Source organism: Leptosomus discolor, chromosome Z, assembly GCF_034619465.1.
Source record: "Leptosomus discolor isolate bLepDis1 chromosome Z, bLepDis1.hap2, whole genome shotgun sequence".
Lineage (NCBI taxonomy): Eukaryota > Metazoa > Chordata > Aves > Leptosomiformes > Leptosomidae > Leptosomus > Leptosomus discolor.
This window is the reverse complement of record NC_141419.1, coordinates 92,809,453-92,830,243: the sequence shown is the minus strand read 5'-3', so window position 1 is coordinate 92,830,243 and position 20,791 is coordinate 92,809,453. Positions and strand designations below refer to the sequence as shown.

The following is a 20,791-nucleotide window of genomic DNA, read 5'->3' as shown; positions in this document are numbered from 1 at the left end:
AAATACTGGGGAAAAATCCTTATTTTCCCCATGTTTGCCTCTTTTTTTTCAAGGGCAAATTTTTCCTTAGAATATGCTGCTGGAAACCAGGAGCCCTTTTCTTCCCGCAGCAGCAGGATCAGATTTAGAGCAGCGGTTACAAACCAGAAGGTTTTCGGTCGGACCTTTGGCGGTCTCACCGGGCCAAACCAAATAGTCCGCCCAAAGAGAGCGCAAACCTTATCAGCGTCTACGTGAATGTTGTGTGCGGTGCTTTTACTGACTTCTTTTTTTTAAGATTTTGTAAATTTGATGGTGGGATGACGTAATCAGTGGCACTGAGTATGTCTCGAAGCAAGTCTAGGAGCACGGGCTAGTCTGTGCTGGGGTCCGGCCGCCCCGCAGCACCCTGCGGCCGCGCTGCTTCTCCTTCCACCACCGAGACGTTTCCTTCTCCCGGAGCCTCTCGCAGCTCCAGCTGCCGAATGAATGCAGCCCTCTATGCAGAGGAGCAGCCTGGGGGAACTTTGTGGCCTGCATCTACGTGCTTTGCTACAAAATACCTTTTTTTCTTTTTTTTTTTCTTCATCCGTGTGTATTTTGGAAGTTCTCCATATGTCTGCTCTATAGTCTATCTGGAATACGGCATTTACATGTCTACAAAACTGTCCAAAAAGTTTGAAAGACATTTTTGTTTGCATAGTTCTAATGGTAATTCCAATTTTACTATTAGCAGGCACAGCTGTTTGGTCTAGAAATGGAGGTCAAGCGTCATCATCTCCCAATTATGAAGGTCCCTTACACTCTTTGGTATGTTTTGATTAGTGACCTCCTCTGCCTCAGTATTTTACTTGCTGTTCTTTCCATTTCTCATCCATTCCTCTCACACAGGTTTTCATTTCGTTAGTGACTGCTATGCCCTCGGACTTGATTTTACCACCTCTAAATTCGTGTCATGGGTGCCCCGTGCTCTAGATACGTGGTGCGGTTTGAGATGCTGCTGGCCAGGGTCTCCTGGTTGACAGGGGGTGCGGTGTTGAAATCTGCTGAAAAAGGGAACGAGGACCACAAAAGGAGGGGAGGATGAGCAGGCAGGTGGAGTAGGTTGAAAACGGGAGTAGAAAGCCCTGGTGGCTGCCACGCAGGACATCGGGTGGGCTTCACCCATCAGCCCCGTGGAGCGAGGGAGAGAGGGAGCGCAGCCGGTGCGGCAGGGGTGGTCAGGAGTCCTCTCCCTGGGAAGAGCCGGCGGGCTGAGCTTGCCAGGCCGAGCTGGTCCTTAATGCTCACGTGGCAGAGAGGGTTAAAGGGGTGTCAGTAGGATTTGTTACTTTTCCTAATGGAAAGGTTGAGTTGGAGCTGGTAGGAAATCATGGTAGGACAGAGAACCGTAGAGAGTCCTGCATCCTCTGTCTCGCTCGCCTCGGTTGGTGGTTGGTCTCAGTTGGCCAACCAGGAGGTTTGACTAATTGATGTGAAATACCTCACTTACTGTTGAGTGTAAAATAAATAGCGCTAGACCTTAAAAGTTTCCGTAAAAAAAAAAAAAAAAAAAGGGCAATCAGATAGTTCCCGAGAGCACAGCGTTTAACCCCCCCTAGCACGGGGCGGTGCAGCGGTCCTGTTGGCTTGACCAGAAGTTTGCCAGAGTCAGGAAATCCGTGTGGACTGTTTTTTCTGCCACAGTACAGAAATCTTTACGATGATTGACTTTGATATTTTCTAGGCTGTCTGTCTTCTGGAGGTTTTTGAGTTATTTTGGCTTTTTTGGAGGGCAAGGGGTTGGTTAAGAGATTTACTGAAGAGCTCCAGAAGCTGTGCCTAGTGATTTTGGCAGCTCAGGTTCCCCGGTCCTTGGGGACTGACCCGTTGAGCTTCCCCCTTCCGTACGCTACTAAAGAGCAAAGACTTCAGGTGCCCAGGTCCGCACGTACCTGGTGCTGGGGATGGCCGAGGACGGCGGTGGGGCTTGGGGGAAGCAGAGCAGGGGGTGCAGGTCGGGGGTTCTTTGGGCAGTGGCTCCCACAGCGGGTCGTTCCCAGCGCGTGGTGCGGAGCAGCCCCACGCAGGCGTGGGTCCCTCCTTCCGCGGAGCGGCCCGTGCGGAAGGCAGGCTGAAGCCTCGAGGTTGTTACTCCCTGCAGCCCATTGCTTCTCCTCATCCTCGCCCGGCCCCACGCCCGCCTCGGGGGGGTCTTTTTTGGCTTAGCAGGAGCACGGTGTTGGGAAAGCAGCAGCCAGGGGTTGTCCAAGGCCCTCCCCGGGGCTGTGGGTGGGCTGGCAATTTTAGGACGGTCGGAGAAGCGGGAGGCGAGGGCTCGTGGTTGTAGGGACCCCGATGGCATTTCAGCTGGAGGGGGGTGGGTTTGGAGCAGCCCTGCACCCCTCGCCCCCTGGGACCGCCCCGGCTGCTAGTTGCTGCCACGTTGCTCACCAGCCGTAAGCTGCTTGGTTAGGGAGGAGTATTTATTGCTGCTTTTGCCAGTATAAAAAGTGATTTCAGGCTGCATACCTGTAGGAAAAAAAATCCACCTAGCAGTGAGGGACGGTAGGACCTGGTAGTTTCTTTTTCTCTCTTTTTGTGTGATCCTGGGATTAGATGGGGGGAGGAAAGTCCCGGTCAGAGATCGATTACAATTAGAGGTATATTTGTTTCTTTACTTCTACTTCTTTTTTATTTTTTATTATTATTTTTTTTTTAAGTATCACTAAAACTTTTCAAAGACATAGAGGGCAACATATGTACTGTAATGATTATGTTCATGAGGAATCATTGAACCTGTTTTGCCCATGAAAATCAAAGCTGTACTCGTGTTAACCATGCTCTCTCCTTCCCCGCAACGCTACTCGAAACATTGCCCTAGGGAAACAAAACCACTCCTTTCAAAAAAAAAAAAAAAAAAAGGGAAAAAAAAAAAAAAGAAAACCAAAAAAAAAAAAAAAAAAAAGCCAAAACCAACACAAAAACACCAAGGGGTTGAGAAGGAAGGACTGGCTGTCAGTGACCGTGCCCCCGCGCGCCCCACGCACCCCGGCGGCAGCGCCCCGTGCCCGGCGCTGGGCAGCCCTGCGCGCCTGCTGATGCTCTTCCCGCTTTGTTTCTCGCACGCCCACAGCAAAGCCGGATCGAGGACCGCCTGGAGAGACTGGACGATGCCATCCACGTGCTGCGCAACCACGCGGTGGGGCCCGCCACCGCCATGCCGGGGGGCCACGCCGACATGCACGGCTTGATAGGGCCGTCGCACAACGGAGCCATGGCCGGTCTGGGGTCCGGCTACGGCACCGGCCTGCTCTCCGCCAACCGGCACTCGCTCATGGTAAGCCGTGGGACTCGCCGGCAGCGCTGGGGCGCCGAACTGACTGACTTGGGGGGTGCGGGGAGGGAGGGACGGGCGGGCCTGCGGGGGTTTGGAGCTGCTGGGCGACGTTACGCGCTGACGCTGGTGTGTTCACGGAGGGAGCGATCCCGCCCTCCCTTCGCCCGGCGCGTGTGTGTGAGCTCTTCACGGCTGCCAGCGCGCGGTCGTGTCCCCGCCCGTGCCCTCGGCCCAGCTGGTGTGACTCTTTGTCACCGGTACCGAGCGGCTCGGCTCGGCCCCCGGCCTCGTTCACCCTCCTTGCTGTCGTAGCTTGGGTTGGCCGAGCGCGCGGGTGCGCCGAGGAGTCACTGGCGGGTGCCGCGGTGGCCCGGCAGCCCCACAGCTGGTCCCCTAGCCGTGGGGCAGGCCCGCAGCAGCGAGAGCGGCGGCGAGGCCGGGCTCTCCCGTGCCTTTCCAGGGGTGGTTCATGTGGCTGCGTGTCAGGAGCCAGCGGCACAGCCCCGGTTCACCCTTCTCGTGTCCGCACGCCCAGAGGTGCCGACTGCGTGGCAGGGGGTCATGAGGGCGGTGAAATCCTTGGGTTCATTGGTTCTTTCGCTTCAGGGCCAGGTGAACGTACAGTCGCTGCCCCTACCCCGGTCCTGAAATGCTTTGCTTTTTTTTTTTTCTTCGCTTTCAAAAAAATGTCGGTACCGTTGTGTTTCGCTCGGGACTCACCGCTTGCTGGGGAAGCTGGGCGCGGTTTTTGGCATAAGGCCTGGCTTTGGCATGCAGGGATGGAGAAGGTTTACGGAACAGGAGGTAACCCTGTCCTTGTTCTGAACATGTGCTTGAAGTTGGGGAGAAGGTAGTTCAGCGTTAGAGCCGCGTGGGCTCGCTGCGGCGGGTCTCGCTCTGTGTGGCACGACCCGCCTCCAGCGTGGAATAGCCGGGGCACAGACGCCTGGCTCTGCAGACCCTCCTCGGGCTGGCGTCACCCAGCCCCTGGTCTGTCACTGCCACCTGGGGACGTGGTGTGTCACAAAAGCCTGTGGGATCAGGTCTGTAGTTTGCCTTACGTGCACCGCTTGGGTCTCCAGGACAGAGATCTTGCACTTGGCAAAGGAAATCTTTTGCAGTTGCTTTCTCTCTTGCAAAGGAAAAGCATGTCTCTTCAGTCTTTTTTCTCTTTTAATATGTCAGAAAAATAATGAGGAAAACGATCTAAAACAAACACATGTGAGTCTACAGAAATCTTGCAGTCCCTCAGCAGAAGTTAATGAAAAACCGACAGTTCTGTGGGAGCTGAGAAATGGCAATTCTCGATTGGGAAGCGGCAGGGTTGCCCACGTGGAGAGCTGAACTGCATCAGTGCAACCTTCATCAGGATTAAAAGGCATTCGGTTTTAGACTTCCAAATTTCATTCCAGAAATAGAGTTGCTTTCTCACACGTGGAACAGAGGAAGGGAACAAGGAGTTATCTGGCAGTGTTTTCAGATGGTTCAAGCTATTTAGGTTAATTAAGACTAAGGGAAAATATGTGGAAAGAGAAAGGGACCTGACAGATCCATGGCCAGTTCGCTGCTGCACGGCGCTGTGGAGGACTAGGCTTGATCCCCTACTCATCCCACATGCTAAGGGCAAGGCAGGGCAGATTAGAAGAAAGAATTTCAATTAACCATATACATACAGGGAGGGGAGCATATGCCTCTGCTAGAGTCGCGTGGCAATTTCTCCTCCGTGTGTGAGAATCCCTAAAAGCAAGACCAAAACCCCACTGAATTGAAAAGGCATGTGAGAAAGGGCCCCAAAACTGATGGAGTGGCGGGGTACGCCTCGGGTATGTATTTACACGTACGTACATGTGTGTATGGCTTCCCTGGAGCTCTCTTCTGTTTTGGTTTTCCTGTCTCAGAAAGCGTAGTGGAATTAGGAGGAGTTCGGGGACAAACAGCAGGAGTGATTGCAAGCATGGAAGGATTTTCATGTGAAGGGAGGTTGAACAGATTGTGGTGATTTTGTTTAGAAAGGAGATGAATAAGAGGAGACATAATAGAGGTACGGAGAATAATGGACAGCATAGAGAAGGTAAATCTAGCTCTCCTATTCATCCTGCCTTGTAATTAAAGAACAAGGGGACATTCAGTGAACCTGACAAAAAGAAATACTTTTTCTTCAGCACACAATGACCTGTGAAATTCATTGCTCCAAGATGTAATCAAGGCCAAATGTTCAGAAGCATTCCAAATAGGATTAGACATCATATGGAAAATGCAAACATTTAGAGTTTTATTTGACAGGATTCAGACAGGATTCCTCCTTTTTATCGCGAGGGAAGGGAAAGAAGAATGAAAGAAAGGGAAACTTTGATGCCCGAGCGTGAGGCAACTGCGAGGGGAAGGAAGGAGCTTCTTCTGGTGGCCAATTATTTGATAATTGCCGCATTCCCCGGTCTGCTGCGCGCTGGGGATGCCCCCGCGCTAGGCGCTGTCGTGATAGTCGGTTAGGTGATTATAAAATAACGAGCTTCCAGCGGTGTGGAGAGCATGGCCTTGTTCAGCAGGGCCGTCCCTGAGCCTCGTGCGGTGCTGGGGGAAGTTCTCGGGCGGCTCGTCCAGCCCGGCTGGCGTCGCTGCAGCCAGCGGGGCCGAGCCCAGCGGAGCAGGGGGCTTTCGGCCGCTCTCCATCCCGCCCTGGGGGGGGGGCTCCGCGGCCCTGGGCGTGCTCCCATCTCCAGCCAAGGGCCAGGTTTGGTGTCTAAGCTGGAGTGGTGACCACCGTCCAGAGCCTTCATGACTGAGGTCTGACATCTCGTACGGAAATTAAAAGACCCCAGCTGTCTCCTGCTTGCCCCCTGCAAGAAAATTGCTTTTTGGATATCCTTCCCACCCAGTGTTCCTTGGCCAAACAGTTCTGCCCTTCAGGCTGGTCCACATACAGTGCCCTGAGCGAAATATTGGCCCATAGTTTCTGTTGCTTCAGGTTATTACGATGCAAGATCAGTTGTTGAAATGAAGCACCTGAGAAAGGAAAACAGGAGAGGGGGGTTGTTAATTTTTTTTTTTTTTAATTGGGGCAGCTTTGTGAGCAGGCTCTGCTCCTCATTGAATTAAACATTACCAAAAGCGACTCTGTCATGGGGAAAATATCATTAAAAGCCACAACTGAGACTGCGCCATTTGCAGGTTCAAAAAAAATGTGAAGTGTTAACTGAAAATGGTCTGGTGAAAGGCTCCGAGAGGTAAAAAGATGCTTTTTCAGCAGCTCGGTTAAATCCATCTCCTCTCCCCTTCCCCAATAAAATTAGCATGAACCAGACATTGTTTTGCTCTCTGTGGCAGTTGCTGAGAATTCACAAAAGGAAATTCTAGATTGTAATTTAGCTTGGCCTCAGGTAATATGTTAAATACACTTGGGATACATATAATCTAAGATTTTAGTTTGTACAAAGCTATTTTTTCCTCCAGTGTTTAAACAATACTGCTTTTAATGAAGAAATCTGGCTTTATTAAAAGCCAGATCTGTGACTTACAACTGTTCCTGCATATCTGCTCTCAATCAAGAGAAAAGAGTTTAATTTTTTGTAGCTTTGTTCGCTTTGCATATGTTAAACTGATGCAACATGCACCCAGGGCATCACTTCAGAGACGGTTTGTTCCATAAATATGTGCTCCTTGCTTAAATACCAGATGTAGGTGAAGTTAGATTGAAGCAAAAAAAGGCAGCGACAGTGAGAAATCGAAGTGCCGGTATCAGGCGTCTAAAAAATGCCTCCGTGTTTTTAGGGACGTGGAGGCACTTTGCTTTTTCAGGAGAAATGCCGAGTGATGGGGTCTGGACCGGTTCTGTCTGGAGTTTGCTAAATAAGTATATGGTCAGAGCAAGGTAACCGAGGAGGAGAATTCAGATGCCTGGGGAATTCGGATGCTGCTGCAGACAAGATGGGGACGTTTCTCTGAAAACCCAGAGTCTGCCGCGTTCCCAAGCAGCATTACTCACTGTCTGAAACCGTAACTTGGGTGAAGGAGTCGGGCCCGATAATTTCTTTTGGAAAACTGGTATGAATTTTGAAGTAAAAACATAAGAACAAAGGAAATAGTTTTTGAGTAGAGTCAGTCTGAAGTTAGCCTTTGACCATTTGATACGTTCCACGCTGAAAAGGAAGTTGAAGGGGGGAAAAAAATTTTTTTTAAAAAAAAAAAAAAGAAGAAAAAAAAAAAATCAAGGAGGATACTGGTAATGTTTTCCACATTTGAATTTTAATACATGAAACAGGCTATAAAAGGCTGGCCAGCTGCAGCGAATAAAGTAGCAGTGGGAGGTATGGACCGGAAACTTGTCGAGCGCGCTGGTGGAAGCGGCTGTGCCCACCGCGCACCTCCGCGCCCTACCCGGGCGACGCCGCACCGGTGCCGAGCCCACCCTCCCTGCCCGCGCCCCCCCTGCCCGTCCCGCGCTCTCCCTCGCGCCGCAGCTGTGCGGCTTTTCCCCCCGACCCCCACCCCCCCCCCCAGACAAAAACAAGGCGGAGATGGGTCAGGAGCTGCTGGAAACGGGAATTTTCGTGGCGCGAGGCCAGGCGTACAGCTGTGCGGCTGGGAGCGGAGCTCTGCTGCCTGCGCGAGCGCTTTGCCCGAGCAGCCTGTCTTAAAAGGGATTTATTTTACATTCCCTTGCCTTTTTTTTTTTTTTTTTTTTATTAGCAGCCCGGTAGGGAGAGCGTTGAAGCATTTACTAATTTTTAGCAGGCCCCTGGAATTCGCTGGAGCCCCTGCTTCTAATTTCCCCCGTGCCATGTGCAAACCGGCGCGCGTTAATTCGCGCTGTTCACACGTACGTACGGTGCGTCCGATGCCGGTTTGGCGGCAAACCGGTTTAGCGGTGAGAGCTCTGAGCAGCAGCACCTGCAGCCAGGAGACGGGCAGCAGGAACGCCTCAAAATTGGGTTATTTCTTAAATCCCAGCCCTCGGGTGCAGGAGCTCGGTGGGCGGAAAGCCCTCGCAGGGTGTCGGGCACGGCTTCCTCAGCTGGGCAGGGTGGCGGGGGTGGGGGTTGAACAACCAGCATCCCCCAGCTGCAAAACTGGGGTGCGGCATTGCTCGCCCAAAGCTCCGGTCCCTTTGCAGGGTGTATGTGGGGGGTTGTGGGGGCGGAGGGGCGGGGAAGAGGGGTGACCCGCTCGTCGAGCAGCGGGGAGGGAGGTTCGGGTTTCCCATCCCATCAGGTCCAGGGTTCTGCCAACACACGTGTGCTCGGCTATGTGGTCACGAGTGGTCCCGTTGGGGACGTTGAAGTTGGGCTTGAAAACGTTGTAATTAGAACAGAGGTAGCCTCGCTTCGCCGGGCTCGTCGGGCCACTGCAGAACCGCCCGGGGAACCCGCAAAGAAACGTCCGGGAAGAGGCAGAAGTGGCTGAGAAACGGGGACGATGTGGGGGGTGTGTTGTCAGGCTGCTCGTACCGTTTCCATCTCTGTCAGGGTCTTCATGGCTGAAGTTTTGGAAGTTGCATGTCAAGATAAAAACTTGGCGTTTCAGTTGGTTCCATGCACCCATCTCCATCTCTCAGGGGCGTGAGCTAAGCGTGTATTTTCAGCTTTAGCTGTGAATTTCCTGGCTTTCCGCGGTTCCTGTTATTTTAGAGGTTGTGCGGATGGCGGGGATTTTATCGTTTCAAATGGAACTGTAGAAAACAGCAAAATGCCAGCTTTTGCACAGGAATCTTAGAAGATCCATGTTTCTTCTGTAGTGGTGCACGAAGGGATTGATTAAATTCGTTATAATCCAGAAACTGGTATGGGTTATTTTTGAGATAGCACTTAGAAGCCCATCGGCCAGCCTGCATGCTTCACATGAGGGCCCACAGGAAGAGAGCATGTTCGTGTGTATATTTTCTTTTTTACATCCACATTAAATTAACTTATGGAATTTTCCACCCCTAGGAATTAAAGTAGCAGCTCATGAAGTAATTCAATTATGTCATTCGTACATAAACAAAAAGAGTCAAGCGACTTGGCCTTATTTAAAAGACAAAATTTGGCTTTTGCTGTTTAGTCGTACTATCTTTTTCTCTCCTTAATTTTTAGCGCAGTTGTAGCTGCCACGTCTGTGTTTTGTTTTGCTTGACCGTGTTTTTTAGTTAGCAGTTGTAATATAAATTAAAAAAAAAAACGGACAGCATGACCTTACTGGAAGGAAGTCTGACAGAACAGGCACCCGTGTAGGGTTTCTGTATAGCACCATTTTCTGCCTAATTGGTTGACATTCCTAATGCCGCGCAGTTACAGCCTTTATCATATTTTTAAATTATTTTGGCGCTATAAACTTCGTTTTGACCAGGAGAGAAACCACGGGCTGGTATTTAAACGACACCATTCCAGCCAAGCGTTGTCCTCGCACAACGGCTCCATTCACTTCGAACCGCCTAATTAGCCACACGGTTAAACCCCCGCCGGATTTGGTTTCCCAGGTTTCATTCCTGCCTCGCTCGGTGCCGCCGAGCTCCACGTGGCCGCCCCGGCGGGCGATGGGGAGCCGCGGGCTCGCCTTCGAAGAGCCGCGTGGTGCAGCGGCTGCGTTGGCGCTGCGGGGCCGAGGCGGGTGCCGGGGAGCTGGCGGGGAGGAAGGCAGCAGCGAGGGTGGGTCAGCCGCCCGATGCTCTGGACCGGTCCCCCGTCACCTGGAACTGGGTACCACGACAAAGCATCCAGGCGTGTGGGGTTGCTTGCGGCTTGGCTTCCACCCCTCCCTCCCTGGCCGCTCAGTGAAGAAGAGTTAATGTTCTTAATCCTGTACTTTAGGACCCTTTCTATCTCCGGATTTAGCCAATACTTAAATGAATAATCATCTCCGTTGGAAAGAAATCTCAGGGATTATTTCAGTGGCTCCCCTCCGACGGCCATGGCAACCCATTTAATAGGCCGCAACCGGTTGGTTTCCCTTAAAATACTTCAGTTGTCGCCCACGGTGGGAAGGCAGAGCCGGTGAAGTGCGGGACACCCTGGGCTGGACGCGGTGGTGGGCTGCTCTCGGGACCGGCGGAGGGCAGGAGGCCGAAGGAGGGAGCCAGCGGGGAGCGGAGCTCAGCCGGCGGCCTCGGCAGCGCCGCGGGGAAGGCGGCTGGAAGGCGGCTCTGCCCGCCCGGCAGACGCGTGGGGCCAAGCCAAGCCCCCTCCTGCCGAGCTGGGGCGGGGGAGGTGGGCTCCCTGGGGAGCCCCCAGGGACACGCGTGGGCGCTGCCACCGCCGTGCGCTCCCGTGGCACCCAGGCACGTCCTGGCCTCGCAGGGAGATGTGGCACTTGCGCTTTTTTCCCTTCATCTTCTTCTTCCCCGGCATTTCGGTGGCGAGGGCCGGCTTTGCCCCGCTGGGCTCCCTTTAAATGGCTTTTGCATACAACTGGCTCGCAAACAGCCCTTTCGTAAGATGTTTGGCGAGCTGCTGAGTACTCAGCACTGCTTTTTTTTTTTTTCTGTAGAAAAAAAACGTGAACTTTGCTTTTTTTCCTGATCTAATGCCACTCTTAATGTCTTTTTTTTTTTTTCTTTTTTTTTTTTTTATTAAATCCTTTCTTTTGCTTTTGATCTTATTTATAGCTGAGCCACCGGTCATATGGAAACTATTATTGTATAGCATGGAGATGAAAGACTTCGGTGCAGTTAAATAAGAGTGAATAATTTGGGCCAATAATACACACATACAGTGAGAGACCATTTGTGTCAGAGTGCCCTGTGCTGTTCCCTTTTTAATATAGCGGTCGAGGTTTATAAGGGCTTTGCACAAATCTGCTTTCTGTCAGACTTATAAATTCTGACAATATTGGACACATGTTAACATGCATCACCTTACAACTTTCCTGCCGCGTGTTTTTATTTATCTAATTGGATAACACAAGGTCATCGTTTTTAAGAGGACCAAGCCTGTTGCTTGTTGCATTTGTTCGTGAGACTGGCAAGTCAGGAATAGTCCCGTCCTAACCGTAGCCCGAAGCTGTGATCCAGGCTGAAGCGAGAGTTTTTCCTTTGTGTTTAGAGAGTGAGTCGTGTGTGTGAAGGCCGCCTCAGCGTGAGAGGGGTTAACTGTAAGGAAAGGGGTGCAACGCTCGTAACTTCGTAGGGAACCTTTCCCCGCGTTTTACAGCTCGTGTCTGCTCCTTACTGTGCCCGAACTTCAAATGCCCATCTGTGAGCAATAAAAGAAACATTTCTATGAGCATTTCTCACCACTGCTCAGGATTCACTTCTGGGTCAAGTAGGGCTTTCCTTGCTCGGGAGGATGAAGTTTCCATCCTCACGTCCAAGAGGCAGAGAGAGAGAAAATCCGAGGTAATTCCAAACGCATCACGGCGCGTCGGGGCTGTCAGGTGCAGCTGGGATTTCGTGGGGAGGCTGCCACTGAGGGGCACCGGACTTCTCCAGAGGAAGCCTGGTTGCTCAGTGTGAAAGGGAGAGGGGAGCCTGCCCCTGTCCTCCCCGGGGGTGGCTCAGGCCATCGGGCTGCTCTGGGGGCGCTTCTCTGCGGGGATGATAGTGGTGAGGATTGCCTGACTGCCAAATTCAACGCATTGGCATTGATGAAACCAGCGCCTTAGCCAGCAGAACAGTGATTTTTCTAAAAAGAAGGAAAAAGGCACTCTGTGGAACAAAGGTGAAACTGTGACTTCTTTGCCGGCATCCCAGCATCGCGTTCTTTACCTGGGTTAGCCGCAGGTGTGCCCCTCCATCGTGAAATGCTGAGTGTTCAAGAATTCATTTCCACGTGTTTTTTTAAAACGGCTTCCCATCCGTGCTGAGTGTGTCGATAGTGCAGATAGCCTGGAGTGCATCAGACCAAAACACCTGACCTTCCTACTGAGCGCCTGTTTCTGTATGTAAAAATGAAAAGGCAGAGGGAAGAGGAGGCAAGGTCTAGCCTTCTTCCAGCTATCGAAGTTTTTTAAATGCCACAAAAGACTAGTGCAAGTGTGAATTCAGGCATCGTGTGCCCAGGTTTTCGGGCCGTGTCTGTCATCCTCCAAAGAGACCTGCACTGGAAGGTCCGCCGAACCATTTTGATCCTTACTCTGATTTTGATCCTGCCTCCGGCATCAGCCTTCTCTCTACCAGTATGTATTTATCTTCCAGAAGCCTTTTTAACCTTAAAAGCCAAAAAAAAAACCCAGGATTGAGGCTTCTTGTGGTTTTTCCCTTTGGCTGAGTTACCTCAAGCGGGCCGTGCTACACTCGCGAGTGTGCAGACGTGTGCTCGGGTACCTGCGTGCGCCTGAGGTGGTGGTTGCGGAGGGGAAGTTAAGGCAGAGGTTTGCACGTCGGCAGCGGATCCCGCTTACACCTCCCATGCACATTTTAGGATTTGCTCTTTGTTGGGGGTTTTCTTCCACCCCGATCTGCTGAGTGCTGCAGTAGGGGCCTGCTTACAGAGATGGAAGTAAATAAAATATTAATGGGACTTCAAAGTGAGTGTGATTCTCTAAAGATAAGTATTATTTACAATCTGCACTCCCGGGCTGGGGGGAATGATTCCTATCGTCGCTCCACCCCAGGGCAGAGCTGCTGTGTGTATAACAGATGAACCGGCGGCACTGCTGGCTGCGGAGGGAAGGGGAAGCAGAAAACGCAGCATCCTCTCTGTCCCCGGCGGTGCTGGGAGCTGCCCCCACCCCGAGCTCACAGGCAGCGGTGCTTTTGGTCCCCAACGCCCCGTGTAGGATGGGCTTTATTTCGGTACGTCGCGTCCTTGCGTCCCCTGGCAGATGGTGGCTTTCAGCGGCGTTTGGCAGCGTGGAGGTGCTCTTGAAGGACCCGGGCTCCTGGCGGTTGCGTGGAAACCCCGATGGTGTTTAGGAAATGATGTTTAAGGAGAAAAATAAATGGCCAGCCCGTTTTGGGGGACATCTGAGACCTGAAGTTTGCTGTAAAAGCAGCCGTTCGGGTACCCTTGCAGGACAGAGCATCCCGTGGGCGGGGGAGATGCGGTGGCGTGAAAACCACAGCGCTGCCAGAAGCCAGCCCTCTGCTTGTGGGACCGCTCGGTGTGGGTTAGGTTTGATCTTTTGCTGTAGATACATCTGTGTGCACACACACACACACACACACACACACACACACACAAAGGTGTTTGCAGCCTGGTAGAGTCTCTCTGTGCCTCAGAAAACACACTGTGTGGGTAACGAAGTGACGGGGCTGCCTGAGTCTTCTTGCAAGCGACTGAAAGTGGAGAAATAAATGACCCAGGAAAACACGCTGTGGAAGGGCCATCGCAAGGTGGTGGTTTGTGATGCCGTGGAGTCGGAAGGCGTCGATGTTTTGGAGCAGCCCCCTCTCTGTGGCACGGGGAGGATCGCGGGTGGGAGGGGTGCTGCAGCCTGAGCTCCGTCCCATCTCGGGCTGCCTGCCTCCCACCCGGAGAGAGGCGAAAATGGGCTGGAAGTCAGTCACAGTGGGTCAGGAATGGTCTCTCTTTTGTGTAGGGGTGGCCCTAGGTTGGACTTGCTCACTGAGCGTGCCAGGAATTTGCTGGTTGGCAGGACAAAAAGCTGCAAATCTCGAACAAGGAAGATCGATCGCATAGTGGGTGGTGAAAAGGAATAAAGGAATTGATAATTTTTATCGTTCAGTTGTGAGACATAACATAGGTGGTCATGTTCCAGATGTCTCAAGAACCTAAAGGAGAAGAAATGTGAGGGATTCTGTTTTAATTGGAACCAATTTTAAAAATACAGCTAAAACTTTGTATCAGTATGTCAGCAGTAAAGTGGTGGTTGACTTTATGGCATCTTTTAGTTTTTTGCATCTGAATTCAACACTTTGGTTTAAAAAAATCCTCCACGTCATTAGCTTTTGATTAGTACCATGTCTGCTTCTTGAGGTGGTAGAACAAGGTGTAGTCTTCAAGCAGTCAGGCCAGATAGTCAAGGTAGCCAGGTTGTCCCTCTTCAAGGTGGACCACCCAACTGGAGGCATCTTGCGTAGCTCTATAGAGGAGGTGGTCCAGGGGGAGGAGGTGGGCTGCTCCAGGGCAGGAGCAGGACGGGACGCTTGCCATCTCTGCGTCGGTCGGTCGGTTTGGCTGCACAGGTCACGGACGGAGCCCGGGAAGGCTTGGCAGGGAAAGGGAGGGACCCAGAGCAAGACGTGGCATCTGTCACAGTGCCCTTCCAGCTTCCAGCCGCTCTCGGGAGCTCTGCTCCAAGGGTGGTGGTTGGTTGCCAGCCAGAAGTGGTGTCAGATGTTTCTTTGTCTTCATCAACCTCAAAACTAAATGGTTTTTGTCTGTCGTAGAATCCCAGAATAATGTGGGTCGGAGGGGGCTTGTGGAGGTGGCCGGGGTGAAATCCCTGCTCAGCTTTGGAGCCAGGTCCGGCTCCCAAGCTAGGTCGGTTGCCCAGGGTCGTGTCCAGCTGGCATTTTCATTCATAGGTGTGGGGGGAAAAAAAACTTTTTTCTCCTCCGATAGATGTCATCAGGATTTTATTGCGTTTTCTGCATTGAGATTTCAGAAAGTGGAACTGCTGAGCTCTAAGCGCCCTGTAACAGCTGATTCTCTCTTAAAACCGAATTACGCTGGTTCCAGCCTTTTCTTAGTATCTTGTGTTTTAAAAATTAAAACATCTCAACAAAGAGAGAGTTTTTGTCTCTGCTATTTTACACTTGCTTTCGGTTATTTGCATTTCGTCTAGTAGTAAAAGATTTTCTCAAGTTCCCCTTGGCAGGATTCCCTTTTATCTTTCTTACTGCGGTCTCCACTTGCTGTTACCAATTATCCTATATTATCTTGTAAGTCTGATTAGAAACATCCCTCCATCTTTTCATCTGCCCAAGTACTTGCTTTTTGAGACTAAAGAGTGATTTGCAGTTCTCTGCCGGGTTTATCACCCCTTTCACTCGAGCGTTGGGGGCTGCAGCACCTGAGGAGCCGGAGCGCTGAGTTTCCCGTACGGACACGCTGTCTGGCTGTCCCTGCAGACGCCCGGCGGTAGCTCTCCGGCTCGGGGCTGCCGTGCAGCACCAGGGAGGCAGCACCGGTGTTACCGCTCCAGGTGCTTTGATATCAAACCAAGTTCTGACAGTTTTGCTCTTAGGATATTTCACGCTTCTCAGCAGTCTCCTTTATTTAATGAAGGAGCCACCCTGCTCCGCGGAGTGTGTCCGTGAGCCACGTAGAGGGGAGGAATGGATGCGTTTCCATCACGGCCGCGCTGTCAGCTCCGATGATGGCATTGCTGGAGTGTTTAATAAAACCTTTATTGGTATATTACCCGGAGTCACGGTGTTGGCAGGGAATGGTGCTCCTTTGGGTTTGGGACTCAGCGGTTAATGAAATACAGCGAGCGCTAATTTGGACGGGGCTTCTCGTTTCGGAAAGGCAGGTGACACGTTATTATGTTCGCGGGGAGCGGGGGCCGCGCCGCTCGCTGCCGCGGCTCCCGCTGTCAGAGGCTTCGCTGGCATTACAGGGAGGGGGGGAGATGGCAGGCCTGCGAATCCGATCCCCCGAAATGAAAGTCGGATGCCAAATTGAAATTCCTGCAGGATTTCCGATAGCGATGGGGGAATTGCGAAGCCCACAATTAAGCATATGGGCATTAAGATAATTGTCAGATCTGTTGGCGGACATGATAGAAGACAGATGGGTAGGAATCGGCGCGCTCGGCTGCGGCACCCTGGGAGACGATTTGACGTTTTACCTGCCTGAGCTGCTCCGCCGCGGTTGTCACGAGGCGCGCGGTGCCTCGGCCTCGCGGGCGGCCTGCGCGGCGCGGGCCTGCGGGCCATCTGCGCCCTCGAGTGAAACGCCGCCCGGCGCCCTGCCTCGCCCTCCCCAAGCCTTCTCCTGGGGCCCCCAGGACTTGGGGGTTCGGCCGTCTGTCCGTCCGGCACCGCGCGTCCTCACCGCCGCCTCTCTCTCCTCGCCGGCAGGTCGGGGCGCACCGCGAGGACGGGGTCAGCCTCCGCGGGAGCCACTCGCTTGTGCCAAACCAGGTCCCGGTCCCCCAGCTGCCCGTCCAGTCCGCCACGTCCCCGGATTTGAACCCGCCGCAGGACCCGTACAGGGGTGAGTACCGACCCTGCCTGGGAAGCCCATCCCGGGAGCGGCGGTGACCCGGGCTGGAGGGACGAGGTGTCCGAGCTGCTGGTCACGGGGGGTGCGGGAGGCCGTGAGGCGGGGCAGGGCGGCGGGGCAGAGCCTGTTCGCTGACGCAGCTCTGCTCTCCGAAATGCTCGGGTAGAAGCGTGCAAGGAGCTTAACCTCCGGACAGTGAGTTTTGATACCAGGACTGCTTAAGCAGCACGATTAAGGGTGTAGAAAAGGGTGCAGGACGTCGGTCAGAAAGCTGCGAGTTTAAGGTGAGACTCGGGCCCACGGGTTTCCCACCACGTTCACAGCTCTGCCAGCGGGCAGGGCGGCACCGGAGTGCCTCTGCTTGGCTCACAAGGCGTGTTGCGCCGCCCGAAGCCTGGCAGACTCCTCTGCGGGGTTGTTGCAAAGCAGGCCTGGAGCTAAGCGAACCCAGAGGGCGACGGGGGTTGTCCTTACTGCTAGAGGCAGCTGGTCTTCTCGTTAAAGCGAGGAAGAGCGAGCCCAAACTAATGATGCCTTACGAGGTCCCGCTCCTTCATTGCAGCTGAGATATTTAGAAAATGACATATTAAAGATTTTTTTTTTTTTGAGGTGAAGGAAAAGTTTTGCGGTGATGGAAGAACAGGAGTAGCAGCTAGGCGCCCTGTGGCCCCTTCCACACATCTGGACCGCCAAGCCCCAGCCAGAACCCATTTTTAGGAACTGCTGCCCCCCAAGCCTGGCTCAGCGGCAGTGAGCTGGGGCTGTGCCGGGGCTCACCCTTCGCCGGGGATGGGGGACACCCCCAGACTGTTGAGGCGTTGGATTAGGCACTGCCTGACAGCTTGTCCGTGTGTTCTCTCGCAGGCATGCCAACCGGACTGCAAGGGCAGAGCGTCTCTTCGGGTAGCTCCGAAATCAAATCTGACGACGAGGGAGATGAAAACCTCCAGGACACAAAGTCTTCTGAGGACAAGAAACTAGAGGATGACAAGAAGGATATCAAATCAATTACTAGGTCAAGATCTAGGTAACAGTATATAATAGTGTCGCTTCATTTAATTCCTTTACTGGATTTCGATGAAGTGAACAGAACAGGAGGAAACTATGAGGTTTTTTCCTGGCAGGTAAAACCACAGCCTAAGTGGAACGGGATGGCTGTTCTGGCAGTACCGAGTACCTCTCTGGTACCTCTACTCCAGGATGTCCTGAAATTGGAACAATTCACAAATTTGGACACTGAGCAAGTTCTCCGCAATCTATAAAGAAATTGCGTTACGCTAAAATCTATGAACTAGGCTGTTATTCCTCTCTGCCTGTGCTTGCAAATTGGAATACAGTATGGATTTTCATCTCTAAAAACGTGCCTCAGAGCTGATCCCACCTGCGTGGAACTAACAAACCGTGTGCTTTGCTTTTACCTCTGAAATACGTTTGTCCTTCCCAGTCCTCACTTTGTGTAAATCTCTAGGGCTCCCTAGGTTTCGGTGGAGGGTTTAGAGGTCTTTACCTGTTTGGCCTATTCTTCACCAATTTTTGGAAAGTATTAGCGAAGTTGTAGCTGGATTGGTCCCACCTGGGAACTCAATGTCTGTGTGTGCTGCAGACGTGAACCTGAGCGAGGGACAGGCTTTACTTGCGTCCCTCACATTTCACCTGCCCCACCTGCGTGCGGCTCAGGACTGCAGGTACTCCTCCTCACAGCAAAAATCCCAATAAAGCTGAAATCCAGGCACCGCCCTGCTTTGTCCGGGGGATGTGTTTCAGGATGAATGGCAGCGTCCTTCTGCCTTTTCTCCTGCCACGCCTGGTTCTCTGTCTAAAAACCGAGCGTCTGAGCAGACATGGTGCCCCCGAGAGAGCGATGAGACTCAGACCCGGTGTTTAAAACATTAATTACATCCACGGCTCTTACGGCTGGAGAAAATAGTTGAGATTTTCTCTGAACAAATGTGTTGAAGTAACCATATGTAGAAGTGAGGCTTTCATGTGTGTTTGTGATACGGTAAGAAGAAAGCACCTTTACGCTGACGTGAGGTGATCGTAGTCCTTGTTAATTCCACAAATACGCTGTCGCTTATGCATATTTATATGTGCTTTGAAGCTTTTGTAGGCTAACATTTTTGCTTCCAATGTGCTTGCAGCTCTGAAAGGTTACTCCCGATATTTAGTTATGTGTCTAAATCCATGTTGTTAGGGCTGCTGGAAATTTATTACTCCATTTGCATAACCAATTCAAATTGTATAGTGCCAGTGACTCACCAGTGGCTGTGTTTTCAATTTAAAACCATCGTTTCCTCTGGCTCGAAAGAAGTTTTGTTGCAGAAGGGATGCAGAAGTTCACCATAGGGCCCTTCACAGCCATAAATTACTTCCGTGGCTCTTTGCCCACGGGTGTTTTGGTGCCCCGTGCCCCGCGTCCTTGGGAGGATGGTGGATCCTCACCCTCAGTGGTGGAGAAAGTTTCTTCCAGAGCCCAGAAGATGCTCTGCTGAAAGGGAAGTGTGCAAACCACGGCTGTCCTCCTGGCTTGGAAGCTACTGCGGAGGGACCGGAGCCCGTGGGACTTGGGTGCTGGCACTGGCCTGAGAGGGGGAGGTCACCTCGCTGGTTGGGGACAAGCTCCTCGCTCCCAGGGTGCGGTGGCAAGGATGGGAGCAGTGCAGGTAGCCACCTGCGTGTCCTTCGGGGTTAAAGGGTGACGATCAGTGGAGATTTGCCACGATTTAAAATGTTGTGGGGTTGGCTGTGCGGAACTATGTTCCTGACAAAAATCTGTACTTTCGCTTCTTTGAAATACCAGAAGTCCCGCCTTGCAGATTGTAAAGCTTCGTTACAACCCAAGGCTTTACTCAGGGGACCGAGTTTTGCACAGGTTTGGTGGAAGAGGAACAGCGTGGCTCAGAAGGTGTCTGTCTGTTCATGACCTGCAGCCCTGGTTTTGGACAAAGCCTGCTGAAAATCTTTGCGCTCCTTGTTTTCCACATCATTAGAAAATGATGTATTCCTTTTGTCTCCCAGCAATAACGACGACGAAGACCTGACACCGGAGCAGAAGGCCGAGAGGGAAAAGGAGAGGAGAATGGCCAACAACGCTCGGGAGCGCCTGCGCGTCCGCGACATCAACGAGGCTTTCAAGGAGTTGGGCCGGATGGTGCAGCTCCACCTGAAGAGCGACAAGCCCCAGACCAAGCTCCTGATCTTACACCAGGCCGTGGCTGTCATCCTCAGCTTAGAGCAGCAAGTCAGAGGTCAGTGTGCCGCCGGGTCTCCTGCCATCCCGCCTTGGGCCGTGCCAAAGCACGCCTTTCTGGGCTGGGGAACGCCTGGCCGGGGGTACGGGCTGCCAAAGAGAGAGGCAGGACCGAACGCTTGGCACCCGGAGCTGACTGGGCACCTCTGAGCACCCCGGGGCGCTGGTGTTCCCCGGCGGCTCCGGCACTGGGGATGCTGGCGCGGGCCCTCGGCAGCCTCGGCGCGTTTTACGTCCTTGGGCAAGATCTAAATTCGCCGTGAGGCTCGGCTCCTCCTGGGCAAAGCCCAAACGCCGCGGCGGTGTTTGCCGAGCTGGCGTGGGGGGCTGTGCTGCGTTTCCAGCTGCGTCCTCCGCTTCAGCCCGCTGAGTTCCTGGCGCGGGGCTGGGACGGGTAACGGGCGGTTAATTATTTTAATTGCCCGCGCAATGAACAGACCGATCCGGTGTAGAAACGTGTGAGTATTTGAAAGCGCCTTTTGCTTCCGTTCGACAGAAAGAAACCTGAATCCTAAAGCGGCGTGTCTGAAAAGAAGGGAAGAAGAGAAAGTGTCTTCAGACCCTCCTCCGCTTTCCCTGGCGGGACCCCACCCTGGGATGGGAGATGCCTCCAATCACATGGGACAGATGTAAAAAATAAAAAAGGCAAGTCGCTTTTCGGCCGTGCCCTGGGCGCTGCCTTCTGCCCCCGCGCCCGGAGGGGTTACCCCCCCACCCCAGGGCAGACCGTCCCCCCGGGGTGCTGCGCGCGGGGGCGGGGGGTGCCGTTCGGGTCGCCCTGCCACCTCGGTTTCCGCGGCGGCGGCGTTGGGGCGGGCGGCCGGAGGGGGGTCTAGGGGCACCCGCTCAGCTCCCCTCGACTGATGAGGCTTTTTACTTCTTCCACAGGTCCAAGTTGCCACATTTCTTCATTTAAGCAAGAGACCACTTCCTTAACAGCTGTATTATCTTAAACCCACATAAACACTTCTCCTTAACCCCTTTTTTGTAATATAAGACAAGTCTGAGTAGTTAAGAATCACAGACGCAAGAGATTTCAGCATTCCCGAGTATTAAAACAAGAGAAAAAAAAAAAAAAACAAACAAAAAAGTGCAACTTGAGGGACGACTCTCTTTAACATATCATGCAGAATGTCTAACGCAGTATGTTACGAGCTGTAAGTGCACAGCCTAGAGACTGAATGGCAATCTTCTCCACAC

At 52.7% G+C, this 20,791-nt stretch overlaps 1 protein-coding gene across 11 annotated transcripts in view; it reads left to right on the top strand.

Annotated features, from left to right (window-relative positions):
• TCF4 (transcription factor 4) overlaps positions 1-20,224 on the top strand; it is a 231,823-nt gene extending 211,599 nt beyond the window's left edge. For 4 of the 11 annotated variants that reach the window (XM_086479385.1, XM_086479386.1, XM_086479390.1 and 1 more), the window contains 6 exons: positions 713-789; positions 3,095-3,298; positions 16,197-16,332; positions 17,206-17,368; positions 19,360-19,589; positions 20,088-20,224. In XM_086479385.1, the coding sequence (XP_086335511.1) occupies positions 713-789; positions 3,095-3,298; positions 16,197-16,332; positions 17,206-17,368; positions 19,360-19,589; positions 20,088-20,224 (947 nt within the window). The remainder of the gene's footprint in view (positions 1-712; positions 790-3,094; positions 3,299-16,196; positions 16,333-17,205; positions 17,369-19,359; positions 19,590-20,087) is intronic. The other 7 variants (XM_086479387.1, XM_086479395.1, XM_086479392.1 and 4 more) reach the window with 3 other exon arrangements.
• Positions 20,225-20,791: the final 567 nt, after the last annotated feature.